At 39.9% G+C, this 16669-nt stretch overlaps 1 protein-coding gene across 6 annotated transcripts in view; it reads left to right on the top strand.

Annotated features, from left to right (window-relative positions):
* The window catches only part of LOC122569184 (circadian locomoter output cycles protein kaput-like), a 92493-nt gene that overhangs the window by 15357 nt on the left and 60467 nt on the right, over positions 1-16669 (top strand). For 4 of the 6 annotated variants that reach the window (XR_006317355.1, XM_043729804.1, XM_043729805.1 and 1 more), the window contains exon 2: positions 4753-4844. Coding sequence is in view for 3 of the 6 variants with exons in the window: in XM_043729802.1 (XP_043585737.1) it covers positions 4753-4844 (92 nt within the window). In the remaining 3 variants the exon portion in view is untranslated. Of the gene's footprint in view, positions 1-4752; positions 4845-5525; positions 7470-16669 lie in introns of those variants that run through there. The other 2 variants (XM_043729803.1, XM_043729806.1) reach the window with 2 other exon arrangements.

Genomic DNA, 16669 nt, shown 5'->3' with positions numbered 1-16669 from the left:
GCACCGACACGGCCCACAGTTTCGTCGTCGTTGATCACGAACGTGTCGATCGTCGACCAGACCAAACACATGCACACACCTTGGGGTTATCCTCGTGTAACCGTTGCTCCTCTCTTTCGCTCTCGCTCTGTGCCTTCCTGTCTTTCTCTTTGCTCTCTTTCCCGTAGACTCGTGCATTCCTCCGTCCACGGGCACGGTTTACCCTACGCTCGACCAGGAACAACCCCCGAAAATCAGCCCCTGAACGAACAAAGAGTCTAGTGTCTAGACGGCTGGATATTACCGGCGGCGACGACATGCACACCGTGTATCGTATTTTCTTTGTTTCTTTCGGTCGTTCGATACGCCTCTGCCTAGTTGCTGCCTTGGCTTCGTATTTTTAATGCGCCATATAATGTCAGCCTCTAACGCGCACCTAGGCAGGTTTGACTACCGCGCTACGTGGTAGATACGTATCTGGATCGCGTTATGCGGCACGATTGCTTTTCAAGCGATTTTCGAAAATGTTCAGCGAGCTAAATAGATAGGGTTCGGTTCGTTTCAACGGTTCGTTTCTCTTAGATCGATCGTCGTTCGTTGTACGTTGTATCAGTCAGAAGCGACGATGGATCTTTGAAGATCTTAAGTGGTAGGATTATTGAATTGGTTCTGAAGGATCGATTAGCCTGACGCGGTTGATCATCGACTAAAAGTTTGGAATTATACCGTATGTTATATAAAATGTAAGAATTTCAAGAGGAAAATGCGTACGCTTTACCGTTAGTTGAGACTAGTCGTTGAAAGTTTGCGGTGGAAAAAATCGATACTGTTGATTCGTGATAATTTAAAGTTAAATGGCTTGCTGAAGTGAAAACGTCGTTAAAAAATAGGGAAACGTTGAAAAGTTACTTCGTTAAAATATCAGAGCTTGTTAAAAAGTCGCTCTTTCGAGTTTCTTTTCTCGTAATATCTTGTTACGTGTAATTGTTCCCTGCGGTCAAACGCCGTGCATACGTAGAATTACGAAGAGAAGAACGACGAAAGACGACGATAATTTAAGAATAACGTTGCACGAATTTTCGTTTCGTATTAAAAAATCTGTGCGTTCCATCATCGATAGAACAGAGTGCCTCTTGTTGGTTCTCGTATCAAAACGAAGAAACAATCGATTAATGGATAATCTTTTTTTTTCTCTACAAGAAAAATTTGATCGTAGGATATTAAATAACGCACTCTGTGATACCTGAACGACGCAAAGATGTTTGTGATTCGATGGAAAGAGACCCACACGCCGCGCAATTGTTCAACCGCGAGCCTGAAGCGGTTTTAAAACGAGTGCATCGCACGTAAGTTGCTTCTCGTCACCTTATCAGTTCTGTTGTATAGCGCACACACAGCGGAACGTAGCGATAGTAGAACGATGTCGACGACCCGATGTATCAACACAGACCTACCTGACGCCAGCTTCTAGATACAGACGTCTATCTATAAACCCGTGTGTCTCCGTACTGTGTCGAGCTACTTCGAAACCATGGAGAACCCTTACGGCCTCGTTCTATAGAATTCGTATTGTCGATCGATAACTTTCTTCGATAGTTCATCCTCGATATCGGAATCTTTTTGTCGGCGCGTGCTTGCGAACCGACACGACTACGTTTTTTCGTTGTCTTTCTTGCGTCGCGAAATACACGCGTTTCCTCCTTTCTTTTTCTTCTTGGTTTTTATCTACGTACCTTGGAGCGCGAATAGCTTTGGATTCGAAATATACCGAAAACGAATTGGACAGTTAGTTTATCGTATTTTCAGTTTGCAGTTGGAAGTTTGCTTTCGTGTTAGGATGTTGTACGACGAAGTGGCTGAGCGGCGTAAACGTATCTTTTCCTTTTTCTTTTTCAAAAATTAGGATAAATAGAGGAAAGAATATAAACCTTTCCCAGGCACTAACGATTCTATTTTCTAGATGCTTTTTAATCTTAGCATAACTTTTCTATTAATACATCTGGCGGGTTGAAAATTACAGTAGTGTAAGTCAACGTATTTCGATTCTTAAAAGCATCATCTCTCGAGTCTCGCAATTAAGTTACAACTTTATTCTCAACCGCGGTACGTTTTTATGACCTGGAAAAATATAACGAACTTTCTGCGGTAATAAACAGGAGGAGAAAACCGTTTTAGGGAAAAAATAGCTATGGTCTGACTTACGTTATTGCGATTCTCAGCCTTTCATACGACTACCCTATACGATGGAACAAGAAACCTCGAGTACGTAAATATGGTATCACGAAACATTCGCGATAAACGTATTCGACTTGTCCCAAGACACTGGAAAGTGCAGTGAACGCGAGGAAATATAAAGAATACCACTGTACCGTGGCCGCGTCGAAGCGAACCGATTCCGACTGTTCCGGATATTGTAACGAAAGTCAATATTCTTTAAAGAACGGTTTTATCGATAAGAGCGATAAACAGAGCCGTTCACTCTGCTCGATCGCACGAAAATATCGTCGGTACGAAGACGGACACGCCGAGAAAGAAAGAGGAGGAAACGTTTTCCTGTACTTTCGTTCTTTCCTTTTCGTTTATACGATCCGACGTTTGTTTTCGGAAACCATCGAACAACAGGCTTCTCATCTGTAAGTTGGAGCCCGACGAGGAATTCTTCGTGCGATAGAGTAAAAGCAAATCTGTAACCCGACTGTGCGGAGTTGGCTGAACGTGAACAAAGGCACCGCTGATTGTTTCGAATTAGCGTTGTTATTCGAGAGAATACGCAATCGGCCCACGCTACCTGACGTTTTGTTCGCGACCACCGACTGAAATTACTTGGATTACGCGTTGCATCGATGAACATTGTCGGTTTCCATTTAACGCCATCGTTTCCTTGGAAAGTTACACGTATAACGCAGGTATGTGCTCGTTTTGATAGTTTCCTTAGTGCGATCTTGACGAGATGCCCTTCCGACCAAGGTCTAGACTGCTTTGACAGTGGAAACGTGGCGTGGGCGTACATGCAATACGTCTTCGATCGTATCTTGGTCTGTGGTTATGTGAATTGCAGGTAGACAGGTAGATATCGTACGATTCGATGGATCAGGTATTTCGTTATTAATCAGATCGACTGCGATTGACACGATTCTTTATATGTATTCCGCTATATCGAGCGAAGCGAGCTACAGCGAATTTAATTAATTATAGACTTTCTTGTGCTGGCATTTGTTCGTTGGAGGATTTATTACAATATGTACATCGATGTTCATAATTTATCGGATAGATTTTGAAGGAAATGTTCGTCGGGTCGTTTGTAAGGTCTCGAGGTACTCTCTAAGTACGGTTTCCTCGATATGCTATAATTTAGTATGGTCGATAAATAAACGGTTAATACATGTTAACGTTATTTCGCGTTATACGTATCCAGGTTAATTTCGTTTTAGACTCACAGTCTGAGACACAGTTACCATCCAATATAACGATTTAAAATGGGAAAGATAGAGGGTACAAAATATAAATAATGAAATTAATTTATGTAATTTTTATGCATCTTACATGTGAATTTAAAGAGGATAGACAACGTTTCCTTGATTTAATCCAAACCGAGAATAAGCTTTTTAAAGTAACACGCAAGTCGTATCGACTAATTTCATCGAAAATAATCGCTAAACGCTAATCGTATATTCCGATGCTAAAATCAACAAACTATTTAGAAAATAGAAAATCAGCATTTGCCAAACTTTTTATACACTAAAACGAAAAAAAAAAAAGATACGTATCTCGTTCCACACATCTTGTCATTGTAAGGAAAAAGTATACCTTTACATCAGATATTCATTGAACCAGTACAAGAATATATGCATGAAAATCAACAGTGTATCGAACCTTTTTCACTTCAAGGTTCGACGAATAATTCTCAACCCGATCGACATGTGGCACATCCTTTCGGGAAAGTCTTCAGACATCGAACGTTTGATCGAATAAATTCCGTGCTATTGAAAGAGAAAGGAAAGCGCGTAATAGATCTTCTCGGAGTAATATCACGAGCGATCTTACAGTTGCCAACGACTCACTGAAAAATCTTAAATTCTTTCTCTTGAATCCTACCTCATCTATTATTCATGATCTGCAATTTTTTATCGTATTCGCAATATTTTCCATGTTACAAATTCGACCAGCTTTGTTGCAAATAATTTGTGACCAGATCTGTCGATCGATCATCACGTCGAATTGATTCCAATGATTCAGACACGTGTCATTTTTGCTATATATTAGCGCCGGTAATTATCATTTTTTTTTTTGCATTATCAAGCAATCAACTGTCATCGCCGTCTTCCGTGTGGTGTACATCGTTCTTTCTCGTTGGTCGGTATCAAAGGTCTTTTTATCATCACTGTCTGTACCTAACGGATGAGCATTAGTGATAAAACAAATATGAGAAGAGCTTCGAGACGTTGAAGCTTAACCATCGCGAATTACGAGTACAAAAGAAAATTTCACTATGTATATAACGAGGAAAAAACATTTCGATTTATTTGATTCTTCGTTAAAATCACAAAGGAAACACTTTGGTTTATTTCATTGATTCGAAATGATATGTGAAATGCATCGTGATAACTAAAGGACGTATCCGATCAAAGCTATCTCGAGCTTTTCAAAGAACGATATTCGCGAACGGTAGAACGAGTTGTCGTAATTCGCTAAAAAAAAGAACTTTCAAAGAAGATAGGTTTCGACAACGCGATAACAATAAACGTAAATATCATTTGTTTTATTACATTGCAGGAAAAAATTAAAAAAATGAAGGATGACGTGGACGAGGATGATGCTGGCGCGTTGTCTTCCACTTCTGTGCCGGAAACGACAATCTCGTACGGGTAAGAGTCCAGTTTTTCTACTACGAATCGTGTTCAAGGTGGAAGAAGTTGGAATTAACAAACGCGTTACCTTCATCGTATATTTATTTCTTAGAAATTGTTCGACGAATGATACACCAGGTAATTTTCAGTAATATCGAGATGCGTCGCATCGAGAGATATACGGACGCGAGCGTAAGACTGAAAACGATGGCGTATCGACGTTTGTTAATTTCATAAGCAACGAATAGCCTGTAATTTAAATTGATGGCAGAATAATTTTAAACAAGCGATAGAATTCTGACTGTACGTACGCGCGTATAATTCGTCGATATGCATTTCGATCACGCGCCGCGTGTCCAGTTCCTTATCCTGCGCGAATAATTCGCAATGCCGATAAACAGGCAGTATTCGACGTAGCGTTCGGTCATCGATCGACCGTGCTCGAAATCTCGCGCCTAAATCCAGTAAGAGCACACGTACGAGAATTTGTTTCTTATCGGAGCGAGTGGAAGCAGCCTTATACAAGGGAACTGCCTAAAAATGTGTTGTTATCATGCTGCGCGGTCCGAGCGCGGGTAGGTAGCATTGGAAGAAAACGAGGGGAACGACGATTGGTCGTCCGCATGGGAGGGGAAACGCTGATTGTTAGGCAGAGTGGGGGTAGCGCTCTACCGGCAGTTCGCATCAGACTAGCGTACGTGTTGCGTCTTGATGCTCGTTAGCTTGTTTTTTGGCAAATGACTATTCTTCTCTGTATATTCGTTCGAACCAGCGTATTGACAGTTTGACACGCGTTTCGTACGTATCCGCGCATTCGAAGACGTTATCGTCGCGCGAACCGTGAACCGTGCCGTGGCATTGTATTTCACGTGAAAAATTTAATCGCAGTGTGTCGCGTATATCGATAGACAGCGTAGTTGGGAACCGCGTAGTTCGAAGTCAACGTCTATAGCCATACGGGTTTCGTACGTGTACCGATCGAAGTGACATCAGCCGAAACGGAAAGTAGCAGATATTCTTTTGGATCTATCCACGGAATGTATAGTCGACGAAATAAGAAAACATTTTCTCCGTTCTAAGAGACATTTGGGACAGTGTGTCAAGGTCGGAAATTCTTCGAACTTGCGTTGTGTCTTCGGTCTTTATCGCGTTTCACACGATGTAACGGAACGCCTGAGCGGGAAGTAAAGGCTATCGTTTATGCATCTGAAACGCGTTTGGATCCGATGGTAACCACTCGGCTCGTCGATCGATGCCCCCTCGCGATCCGTCTGTGTCTTCGTGTACGGATTTCCTGCTGCGCTTGGATCTAGAACACGGTGTCAAGGTCAAGAGAATCCGATCAAGAATTCGCGTGCATGTCAGACGTCTGCAAGCAGTAACAGCAGTCTGTAAACGCTTCTAGACGCTCGTCGATACGTGACGTTTCATCGTACGAGGATCAGTGTTTTTCAAAGTTGTCGATCCAACGTAGCAAGCGTTGTCAAGACCGAACGACTTTAGGAGAAGAACGTTACCACGATCGAATAAGTCGCGACGACTCGAAGCTGATGCGTAATAACAACAACAACAATAATAATATTAATAATAATAATAGTAATAATAAATAGCTTCGAATGTAATTCTCGTGTGATCTATCGAGCGTCTACGAAGGTCACCGTGTTTCTGCAGTTTTTTTCCATTGACGCGAGCTTCCATCGGATTACAGGCTCGTGCACGAAGCGATAAACTGACGTAGAATTTGGCGGGACAAGAAAAGAACGTCACTAGGAAGGCGTACGCGCTATGTGATAAAATAATCCGTCTCTTTTTTTTCCTTTCTATTCTCCTTGTCTTTCTTTCTTCGTTTTTTACGCGCGTGTCCGAAGCATCGTCTGCGAAGCTTCGATCTCGCCGAGTGTTTGTTCGCTGTTGGACGCAGATAGAGAGGTTTCTTTATCTGTACGCGAAGAAACAAGCGCGATCGCGCAAGCAAGATTAACCGGCGACCTGGCTAATTTTAATTCGCGCAACAAACAAGCAGCGAAGACGCGATTGTCGCGCGATAACGGCTAAACATCGCCGCCGTAACGTCGAACGTCGCTGTTTGCGTGTTCTCCAATATGGCGAATGACGCCGAGGACGAGTCCAGTATCTCGAGTGGTTTCGTTGTCTTCTGAATCGAACGTATCCCGTTCCAAGTGTCGACTATCACGGTCGAAGGGCGCACAATCGACCATACAAAGTATACCGTTTATCCAGTGAAACGTTACGAGAGATATCAGATACGGTCGAACTTTTATCAGACGACTTGGACGATTGACATTCATGCGAACGTTACGATATGAGAAGCAAAGATGACGATCTATCGAATTCGAGGTTCTGTTTCAACTATACAAGGAAATTTCGACATTCGCGCGGCCATGCGAACCGGTTTGCACATGGTTGAGGCGAATCATTAAGAGAAAATTCGTCGGACACGGTAAACTAAACTCGTGTGGAGAAGATGGCAACATTGTGGAGAGAGCAACAGGAACAAGTATACCTGCACCCTCAGCAACACCAAACGTTACATCCGGGGATCATGGCCGAGCAAACGCACCATCACCATCATCGATCCACCGCTATCACCAACATCACCACCATGGATCTGCCAGTTCCAAGGTCAGACTAGTTGTTCTATTAACGACATAATGTCGGAGGATGCGTCAAGGTGAACGGATATGCGTGTAATTCCGTGTAATGTTAAAGGTTCAGCGTTAATCGTTTTGTGGGTAATCCTGTTGCCCGGCTAGGGTGAAATATTTTTGTTACGTAATCGGCTGATGCCGGCCTATTTGACCGTAATGAAAAAATCAAGCTGGAATTTACATTTACTACGCAACTCTACTGCATATGAATATTAGATTGCTTGATCATTCGATATTTAAATAGGAAAATTTAAATTGCAATTTAACGAATAAGAATCATCTTGATAGATTAGAAATTCCATGCTTTTTTCCATCGCGTTCGAAAATTCTTCGTGCGCGTGGATAACGTGAGCCCTGAAACGAACTTTTCTCATTGCGATCGACATTGTTTGTCGCGTAAAAAAAGAAAAAAAAAACATCGATACCTATAATTCTGCTCTTGTAGATCTGTTAAATAGTAGCACGAGACAGATCGTTTTTGCGAGCGATTCGTTCGAGCGAATTTTTGTTTTAGCTAATCGCTAGGATTAAAAAGTAACCGGTTCGTGAAGCTCGATCGCTTGTGTATCCCGATATCCGCCGCGAACGATCGACAAAATTCGAGTAATGAAAATTCTTTCTCTTCCATTTTCGTTTCCTTTGATCGCGCTCTAGTCGACACGGTCAGTTTGAAAATTAACGCGAGAGAGAACGGTGTAAGTTACATATGTAGGTAGGAGCGCGCAGAGATTGCAGAGGTCGCGTACATATTGCTTCAACCTTGCAATCTATATTCTACACCGAGCATAGATAGCAGTTGACATTATGTTTATTATCAACGTGTATTATCAGTCCTCTGACAATCGGTTTTAATGGATTGAAACAGTACGGGGTGGTCCATTAAAAATAAATCGAGACAATATCAGCGTTATATTAAAGAAAAGTGTTAACGAAAAGTTTCTATACTAAGATTTCCCGAAGTTATCGGCGTTATAATTTTAGTATAGTTCTTACTCTTTATTAGCAATTTGGATAAAATTGCAAATTCAAGAAATCCTCAAAGTTGCAAAGTTCTAAACTCTTTCGTATCGAAGATTTCGAATTCTCAACTTCTCGATATTCCGAATCGTTCGACATTCGGAATGCCAGAATGTTCTTTCTTTCATTCCTTTTCTTTGAAATTCTTCATCTCTTAAATTAATAATTAACTGCTATTTATGTTTTCTATTCCTGTTCTGTATCGCACACGCGACCCCTTGTTTGCATTTAAAACTATGGCATTATAATTTAAAAAAGCGGCGATCGTCGTTGAAACGTTATCAAACAAGCTTCGATTGACGCATTCTCGAGAATGCAAGCTCGGAACACGCGGCGGCTATAAATGTTCTTTATTACGCTTTAAATTTGCTGACAGACGGTCGCGGAAGCTTCGCTTTCCCCATCCGCGTCTCGTCTCGATAATCGAATTAGGAATTAGCTAAGGAATGTTCTGTCATCGAACGTTGAATGAAAACATGGCGACAGTCTGATGCAGAGACACACGCTGTTTCTTCCCGTTCGCAACTTATGACCCTTATGCTTTTTTACAAATTGTTTTTTTTTTTTTATAAATCGTTGCGAACACTTGATTATCGTTGCAGCCAGCGATTATCATAAACGTTGACTGGCGTATTTAATGTCAGTGGACACGTGAACGTTACACGTGATTCTGCAAAAATCGAAGTCTACTGGAAGAGCGTACAATGTTGTTATTCCAGCATTTCATTTAGCACTGCAAGTTATACACAGGAAATTACGTAAAAAATAGAAAAAGAACATTTCTGTCTATCTTGAATACATTATACAGTTGTAAGAAGTTTTTACGATATATGTACAACGACTCGAACTTTGAATATTAATGTCGGCTATAAATCGCTAGCCAATGGAAAATACTTTTAACGCGTTGCTTACGTTGCGGTAATGCGAAGTAGATAACGGAAAGTACGTTTTCTCGGATACCTGGTGATGCCAGTTGCATCGGTGGTAAAACATTGGAAACGTTTTACACAAGAACGCAGCTCGCAATCCCGACCTGGAACAGTAGTATTTATCGTAGATCTCTCTGTTAATGACGACAACTATTTACGGTACTGTGTACAGCTTTCAGTTCCGATATCGCACCTCGTAACGCACTTGAAAAGTTACATGGTAGCTTTTATTCAAACGTATTGTCAACGCGTTCGTTTCCACATGAATTTTATATCTCGTTCACAGCGATCCAGCGTTTTCGTTCTAAAAATTTCACGAAAATTGCCTATCCGCGAGTCTGTCAAGTATTAAAGATCAAAAGATACGAAAACCGCGTCCAAATTGTCCAAAGTTGACAACATTCGCTTTACGACCTGCCACGTTAAACTCAGTCGATAGAAGAAAGACGAACGTAACAAACGACGCTGTATTCTTCCCGTATTTTTCGTGCATTGACTATATTCAATGGATCGTTACGGTTTGCTCTGCGCGCAAGACGCACGTGCTATTTTTTTATCACGTGTTTCGTGGAAAATCCGCTACGTAATTTGCGTGAGAAATTAATTTACTGCGACGACTTTTGTATGGATCCGCCGGTGGTGTTAACGGCGTCTCTCTGTATCTATAGCCGAGGATTTTGTGTGCATACTTCTCAAGACGTTTTCGGCAGGTTGAATGGAAAGAGCAAAGGGTAGAGCCGCGCGTGGTTTTTACGTTTTTCGTAAAATGGACCCGTCGAACGAGTCCAGGTAGAACATAAAATTCTGCGAAGAAAATACGTACTACGTTTTTATCGAACGATTATGTATCACCAGTAACCCTCGTCTACCCTTTGTGCCAATTTTACATGGTGCAATAAATTCTAAAAAGGTAGTAATTTCCTCTGTATCGTTTGAGGAGATCGGCAAAAAACACAGGAAACGATAGGCAACTTTATTTTAAATTTTCACGCGACCTTCTACGAGTACGTATATCAAGATCTTTTAGCTTTTGCAAGCATACAATTATTCTATCAAATTTTCTATCAAAGTTTAACTCTACTTATAGCTTTCTATGTTCAACGAAGAAATTTCCAAATATTTTTATCAATATCATCAATAGTATTAATATATATTCCTTATAAATATTGCAGTCGTTTTTCACCATCGTGTCAATTTGATATCGGAGAAAAAGTTAAGTAAAGAAAGCGTAGGATGAACGAGGATTGAGGGGATGAACGAGGATTGAGGGGATGAACGATGCACTTGGACGATAGCTGAATTAAAAAAAAAAAAGAGAGAGGAACATGAAATAACAGAGAGAATATAGATCAGGAACTCTGCAGTTCCTTCGAGCCACTCTTTTATGCGATGAAAATAATGTGTATTATCTGTATTCGTGTAATTTTCATTAGGATTCATAGGAATATTCAAGATGTTTTTTTTTGCAAGGGCGACGAACGCCGCCGATTAATTTGTTAAAATTAGCCAAGGACTATTATAATTAGCAAATAAACAAGAGTCTGTTGTGTCTACGCTTTTGTTATCGAAAAGACTCATTCTATAAATATGCAAATTTCGAAGGTTGCATGCACTAGCCAACATACTAACGCGTTTACCGATCGTTTGTTTTTTTGTTCAACGTTTAAACGACGTATTCGCGAGTTAATCATAGTTCGTTCGTCTTTCTCTTTTCACCGATATATAATATTCCTTGATAATTTTTCCATTTACCACTCATCCCAACACCATCCAACTTCGAATCGAAACACATCAGATCACGATTTGATCGACTCGTCGACCTTGCTTACTTTTTTCTTTTTCACAAGCACAACTCGTGTCCACTCGTTCTTGTGATTTTAGAACGTAGTTTTGATCTACGATCCGTATATTACACTGTCTCTGGTGACTTGCTTTTCCCTTGTCGCTTTGACACAGACACGGTATCGTCGACTCCTTGCCAACGTCGTTACGCAACCTCCGATTCTGCAGTTCGAATCACATTTTTCACAGGTAGAAGATAATTTCGATTTTTATCGTTGTACATAGGCAGAGAGTGGGATAGGGAAATATTTGAATAGGTTTTCATATCCTCGGTTATAGAGCACCGGGATATTTATTGCGACCGAATGGAAATCAGTTCATAGCTTTTTTGCTTAATATGAAGTATCTATCTTGCCTTGAAAGTAAGCGCCGGAAACTTTTGGAATTTTAATATCCTTCTTTTATAAATAATAGAAAATTTTTCCTGTGTTTTCAACTGTAGCATTTCTCATAATCAATTTCCATTCCTTTCTCTCGCGCGAAGCTTAGTTTACTTTGATAAGAAACGTAGAAAACTTTCAGAATGTTAATACAGTTCTATAAAATCTCTATAACGGATGGAAAATGTAATATATCAAGTTATCTGCGATCGTGGTATTTTTTTAGCAGGTAAGTTTAATCTATAGTTTGATGATTACACAAAAAAGCTAATAAGTCTCTTATTAATTCATTATCAATCACACTACTTTTTTTAAATGAACTATCAAATACTTTCAGATTCGAAAAATTGTACTAGAATTCACAGAAACGTTCTCGAGTATGTGATTTCGCTTTGACAAAGTTCAATCGATCGAAAATAACCCTGCTCTTTGCAATTATATTGCGTAACTAAAATCAGAATCCTGCTGGTGACACGAAAGACTCCCCGTCGTGTATCTAGCGTTTCACGATCAATTTGTACCTTCTATACAATTCACGAAATTCATTTTACACATGGACGAAAGTGGGCGGATATTTATGACCGAACTTATTCAAGAAAGGCTGCCAGTGTACCATCGCTCAGTTAATCTGTATGTACACTTAGCAAAAATTCGCTTATTGTTGCTACGCGTCGACGAAAGTGTTCGAATATTTATGAGTGGCATTGTACGTCAGAGTAATGTACTTAGCGTCGGTACTTAAAATTCACGTCGCGATAACCGCGTGTCTATCGGCATCTATCTACGCTTATTGATGCTTCATTCATACGCGCAACTGGACGCCACGCTAATCCGTTTGTACGATCGGTAGTCGTAGAGAGATGTTTGCGGCGAAGGTGAAGGTTAAATCGTTCTTTCACGGGCTTAACCTTTTGGAAGGATCGAATCGAGAAACTCTCGTACGTGTCGTACGAATGATTTTTATGGCCTTGCGAGCAACTCTTCCTTTACTCGAAGCGTCGGGACCCGACACAATCCGCCACCTTGTCTCGTGACGAAATTTCGCTCTATTGGTCGTCTCAACGTTTGCCAACAAACGTATTCTCTCCAATGTTCAATAATTTCGATCGCGTCCCTGCGTTTATGTAACGCTACATGCACCTGTTTTTCTATGCAATTACCGCTAGTTACGAGATCGGTTCTCCTATTTTCCGCAACGCGTATGTGACGCGTCTTCTTCGTTGCAAACGAGATAACATGACTCGTTGATGCACTCGTTTGTTCCTAATTAGACGATCGTTCTCACGATTCCAAGTACTATAGTTTTATTTTTGTTGGGTTATTTAGCATTTTGCGTGAACGGCACTATCGTAGACCTTCGAAGAAATCGAGTCTTCGTAGTTTGTCGAAGAGTATAGTTTCAAGAATACGCGTGGAAAACATCGTGTGTCTTTCGGATCCTTAAAATCGAAGAAGTTATAACTGTTCGAATGATGCGAGAATCAGTCTTGAAGATGTTCGTGGGCGTTTTAGTTTAGCGGAATAGCGTTTAAACACAGTTTCTTCCAAACTATGATATTTTAAAACATACTTGATCGATTGCTTCCGAATTTTGCATGCTCCTTCGATGTACGTGTCGTGACGAGTGTTTTTTTATTTTTTTAATCCACAATAGATACGGCAAAGATAACAAGATGTATAGTCCAACTTCATTTTCAACTAATACTTTCTATCCATTTATTCTGTTACCTCTGTTGTAGCCAAATTCGTCCTAATTAAGAATCTCTTCTTTTCTCTCCCTCTCTTTCTTTATCTTAAAGTTTCAAACCCTACGGTACCGTCGATTTCTCTTATTTCGCTAAAAAAAATTTCTGACGTATTAGAACATAAATAAATATCCGCACAATATCGAATAGAAGAATTGCTCAGGTTTCCTGCAAAAATAAAATTCCAAAGTCCTACGATATACCCTATATCTTGCAACGTATCTTATCTAGAATACCTTTTTAAACGACTTGCAACGCGTCCTTCGAAATAACTATTTAAACGTTCCTCAAATTGTTGCAATCGTTGCAACGCCACTGAAATTGTACGAAGCTACACAACAGTTGTTTACGTTTTAAAGAAACGAATTTTCCCGAATATATACAACTTGGATGAATTTTCTATCTCGGTAATTTTACAGTTTACATCCGCCCACGTACGCTTCCAAACAAATCGCATCGATATTCCGAATAAACTGAATCGTCAAAGAGAAATGTTCTCGTGTTTGTATTTAATTCTGTTCGTATTATGCACGCGAAACGTGGGAGTTTCAAACGATCCGAGGAATCATGAGCACATTCTACCGTTGCGTTATTCGATCGAGTATGGACCGCTTATTAGTTTTCTAGTAGGCGATTTGACTCAAATTTACCAGCTTCTCTCTTGAATGGATCCAGGAACGTGAATCAATCCTGTTGCTATACCACCTAGCTATATCGTGGTACACGTGAAATACAGGCTCGTGGGTGGATCGATGTCGTTTTCGACGAGTTTCCACAGTATGACATTTCGTGCTCTCGCCAAAGTGGAAAAACAAACGTGAATGGTCTTTTAACGAGGTCTAGAGTTTCATTCCGTCGCCGCTGACGATTCACTTCGTTTCAGAATACATGTAACCGGCGTATAAATGTTTTCGTAATGAATGGAAAATAAAAAGCGAAAATAAAAAAGGGAAGGAGAAATTCGTCGAATCGCTGCGATATAATATAGTAGGGATGGCATTAATTTCAATTTGCGTTCGCGAATCTAAGTCGGATTTTAATAAAAATGGTTCTCGCTTTGCCTCCATTTCATTGCTTTCATATATTCGTAAAAGATTGTTTCGGTCTTCGTGTTTGAAAAGAGTAGTCGGTTTCAATAAACAAGTCGATTTTCACGAGTTGGTTTCGAGATACAGAAGGGCTCGTAGGTTTCGAAGATGTACAAACCGATATCGATCGGTTCCGTAGATCGAAAAATACAGAGAAGCGGCGATGTTGCAAACGCTCTGGCGTTTTAAATTTATTTTAGAATTTCCTGTTATTCGTGCCATCTTCTTGCGACCAATCACCTTATGGAAGTAAGTCGTTTGTTTCTTAATAATTGGATATTGTTAGTCATATACTGGTTCGTAATGAAATTAGGAAATTAATAGAAAACGCAGTTGATTGGAGCTTGCTTTAGAGCTGAGAAGCTCACAACGAGACCACGAAATAGATTGGATGTCAGAGTTTACACGTTTCGAGGATCAAAAAATTGTACGTTATCATTTCTTCCTTCGTAGCACATTCAACGGGATTTCTACGTTCTTTTGCAAATATACAAATATACAAATATACAAATTGCTAATTGAAAGCGAAGCTTCGAGATTCCGCTCCTATACGATACCTATACGTCTACAGCTTCTATCATAGAATCTATTAGAAAGCCAAAATTTCATGATTTCCTTCACCGTGAAGTACCATTTCTATTTCACGAAGAATTGATTCGTTTCTTCTTGAAAAATTCAAACCGATTTGCAATATTTTATTCGTTGATTGATTTCGTCTTCTATCGGCTAAAAGCGATATACCAGGAGGAAACACAGTTGCATGGCAGAAAAACGTCGGATGTATTTTTCCTTTGGAAATAAACGCGTGAATCCATTGTTTGATAATTTTATTACAGGAAAAGAGCGAATATGAGGATGGGAAGGTGCAGGGGAAGATGCACCTTTAGCTCGATTATGTTTTAATTAAACTCGCTTGTGCCACGTGTAACATATTGCACGTGGAGAAGTTCACTCGGTATTCGAAGCGAACTACAAACCATCCTGGAATACTGTTCAAAATATTATTGAAAATACACGAGTAGAGGTAACTGGTAAATGTTATGCGCGCGAAAAGCGATACACTTATGGAAATACGAGTATCTTGGCTTTAACGTGCAACGTTGTTATTTGGAAACCGATGTTGTTTCTCTCCGTAATAACAAATAAATCACAAGAGAAACGGCTCTCGATATTATATTAATATACATGTGGTTTAATTAACGGAAGACGAAACGAGATCATTAACGAGGACGTGCAACAGCTGTATATCTCGTTAGATTCGAGGTACAGTAGCACGCGAAAATATTTCGACATTTGCAGAAATCTTTTCTAAATATTTATCGTGTACGTTATGCGAAACATTTTGAAATTTCATTAACACCGTGACGAGACTCTGTTATCGCGATTACGTTAGTGAAGTTTTAGACGAATTGCGAGATGTACGTAGGGGCTACAAAATATACAGTGAAAAATACATGTATGTGTATTTCGCAGAGATTATGAAAGGCGCAAAAAAAAAAAGAGGAAAAAATGGACTAAACGCATGTAATTACGAAACTAGCACGTTATTATATTTAACCAAGTAAAATACATCGTCACGTTGGTTTCGTATTTTTAGTTGTGCCCACAGGATACAAGATTCGAGCAAAACTAGTTCGTGTTTATTTGCATAAACAATCGCGGTCTATTTATGCGTATTATACGAAACTTGTGTAAATATTGTTAGCGCTATAACGAGATACGATTTTCCTGATTAGCTTGGTAAAGTTCAAAACGAATCAGGAAACCTACATATGCAAACTACAAAATATTTGATGCAAGGACATCTGTATATCACGCGGAAGTCATCAAACCATTTAAATAGTCAATTATTCGTTGTATTATGAAGCCTCGCATCAACATTAATCCTTTACCTAATACATATTTGCTGTAAATATCCTGTAACTGTTGTATATATCTTTTCAAATTAGTTTCGAACATTATCAGTGTAATCACGATAGTCGTGTCTCGTTACGATTCTAATGATATTTCGAAATGCATAAAGATTTTCAAATACTATCACGATCCGCTGTAAATCCAGCTGATCGCCGGATAGATTAACGGAAAAATATTTCGCTGTCACGGCGATGTTTATCGCGATCTTCGACCTTACTTCTTCTATCGGAACATTCTCGATGCGGAAATTACTTAATTG

The sequence above is a fragment of the Bombus pyrosoma genome, linkage group LG7 (genome assembly GCF_014825855.1).
Source record: "Bombus pyrosoma isolate SC7728 linkage group LG7, ASM1482585v1, whole genome shotgun sequence".
Taxonomy (NCBI): domain Eukaryota; kingdom Metazoa; phylum Arthropoda; class Insecta; order Hymenoptera; family Apidae; genus Bombus; species Bombus pyrosoma.
Note: the sequence above shows the minus strand (reverse complement) of the source record. Positions and strands in the feature narration are given on the sequence as shown.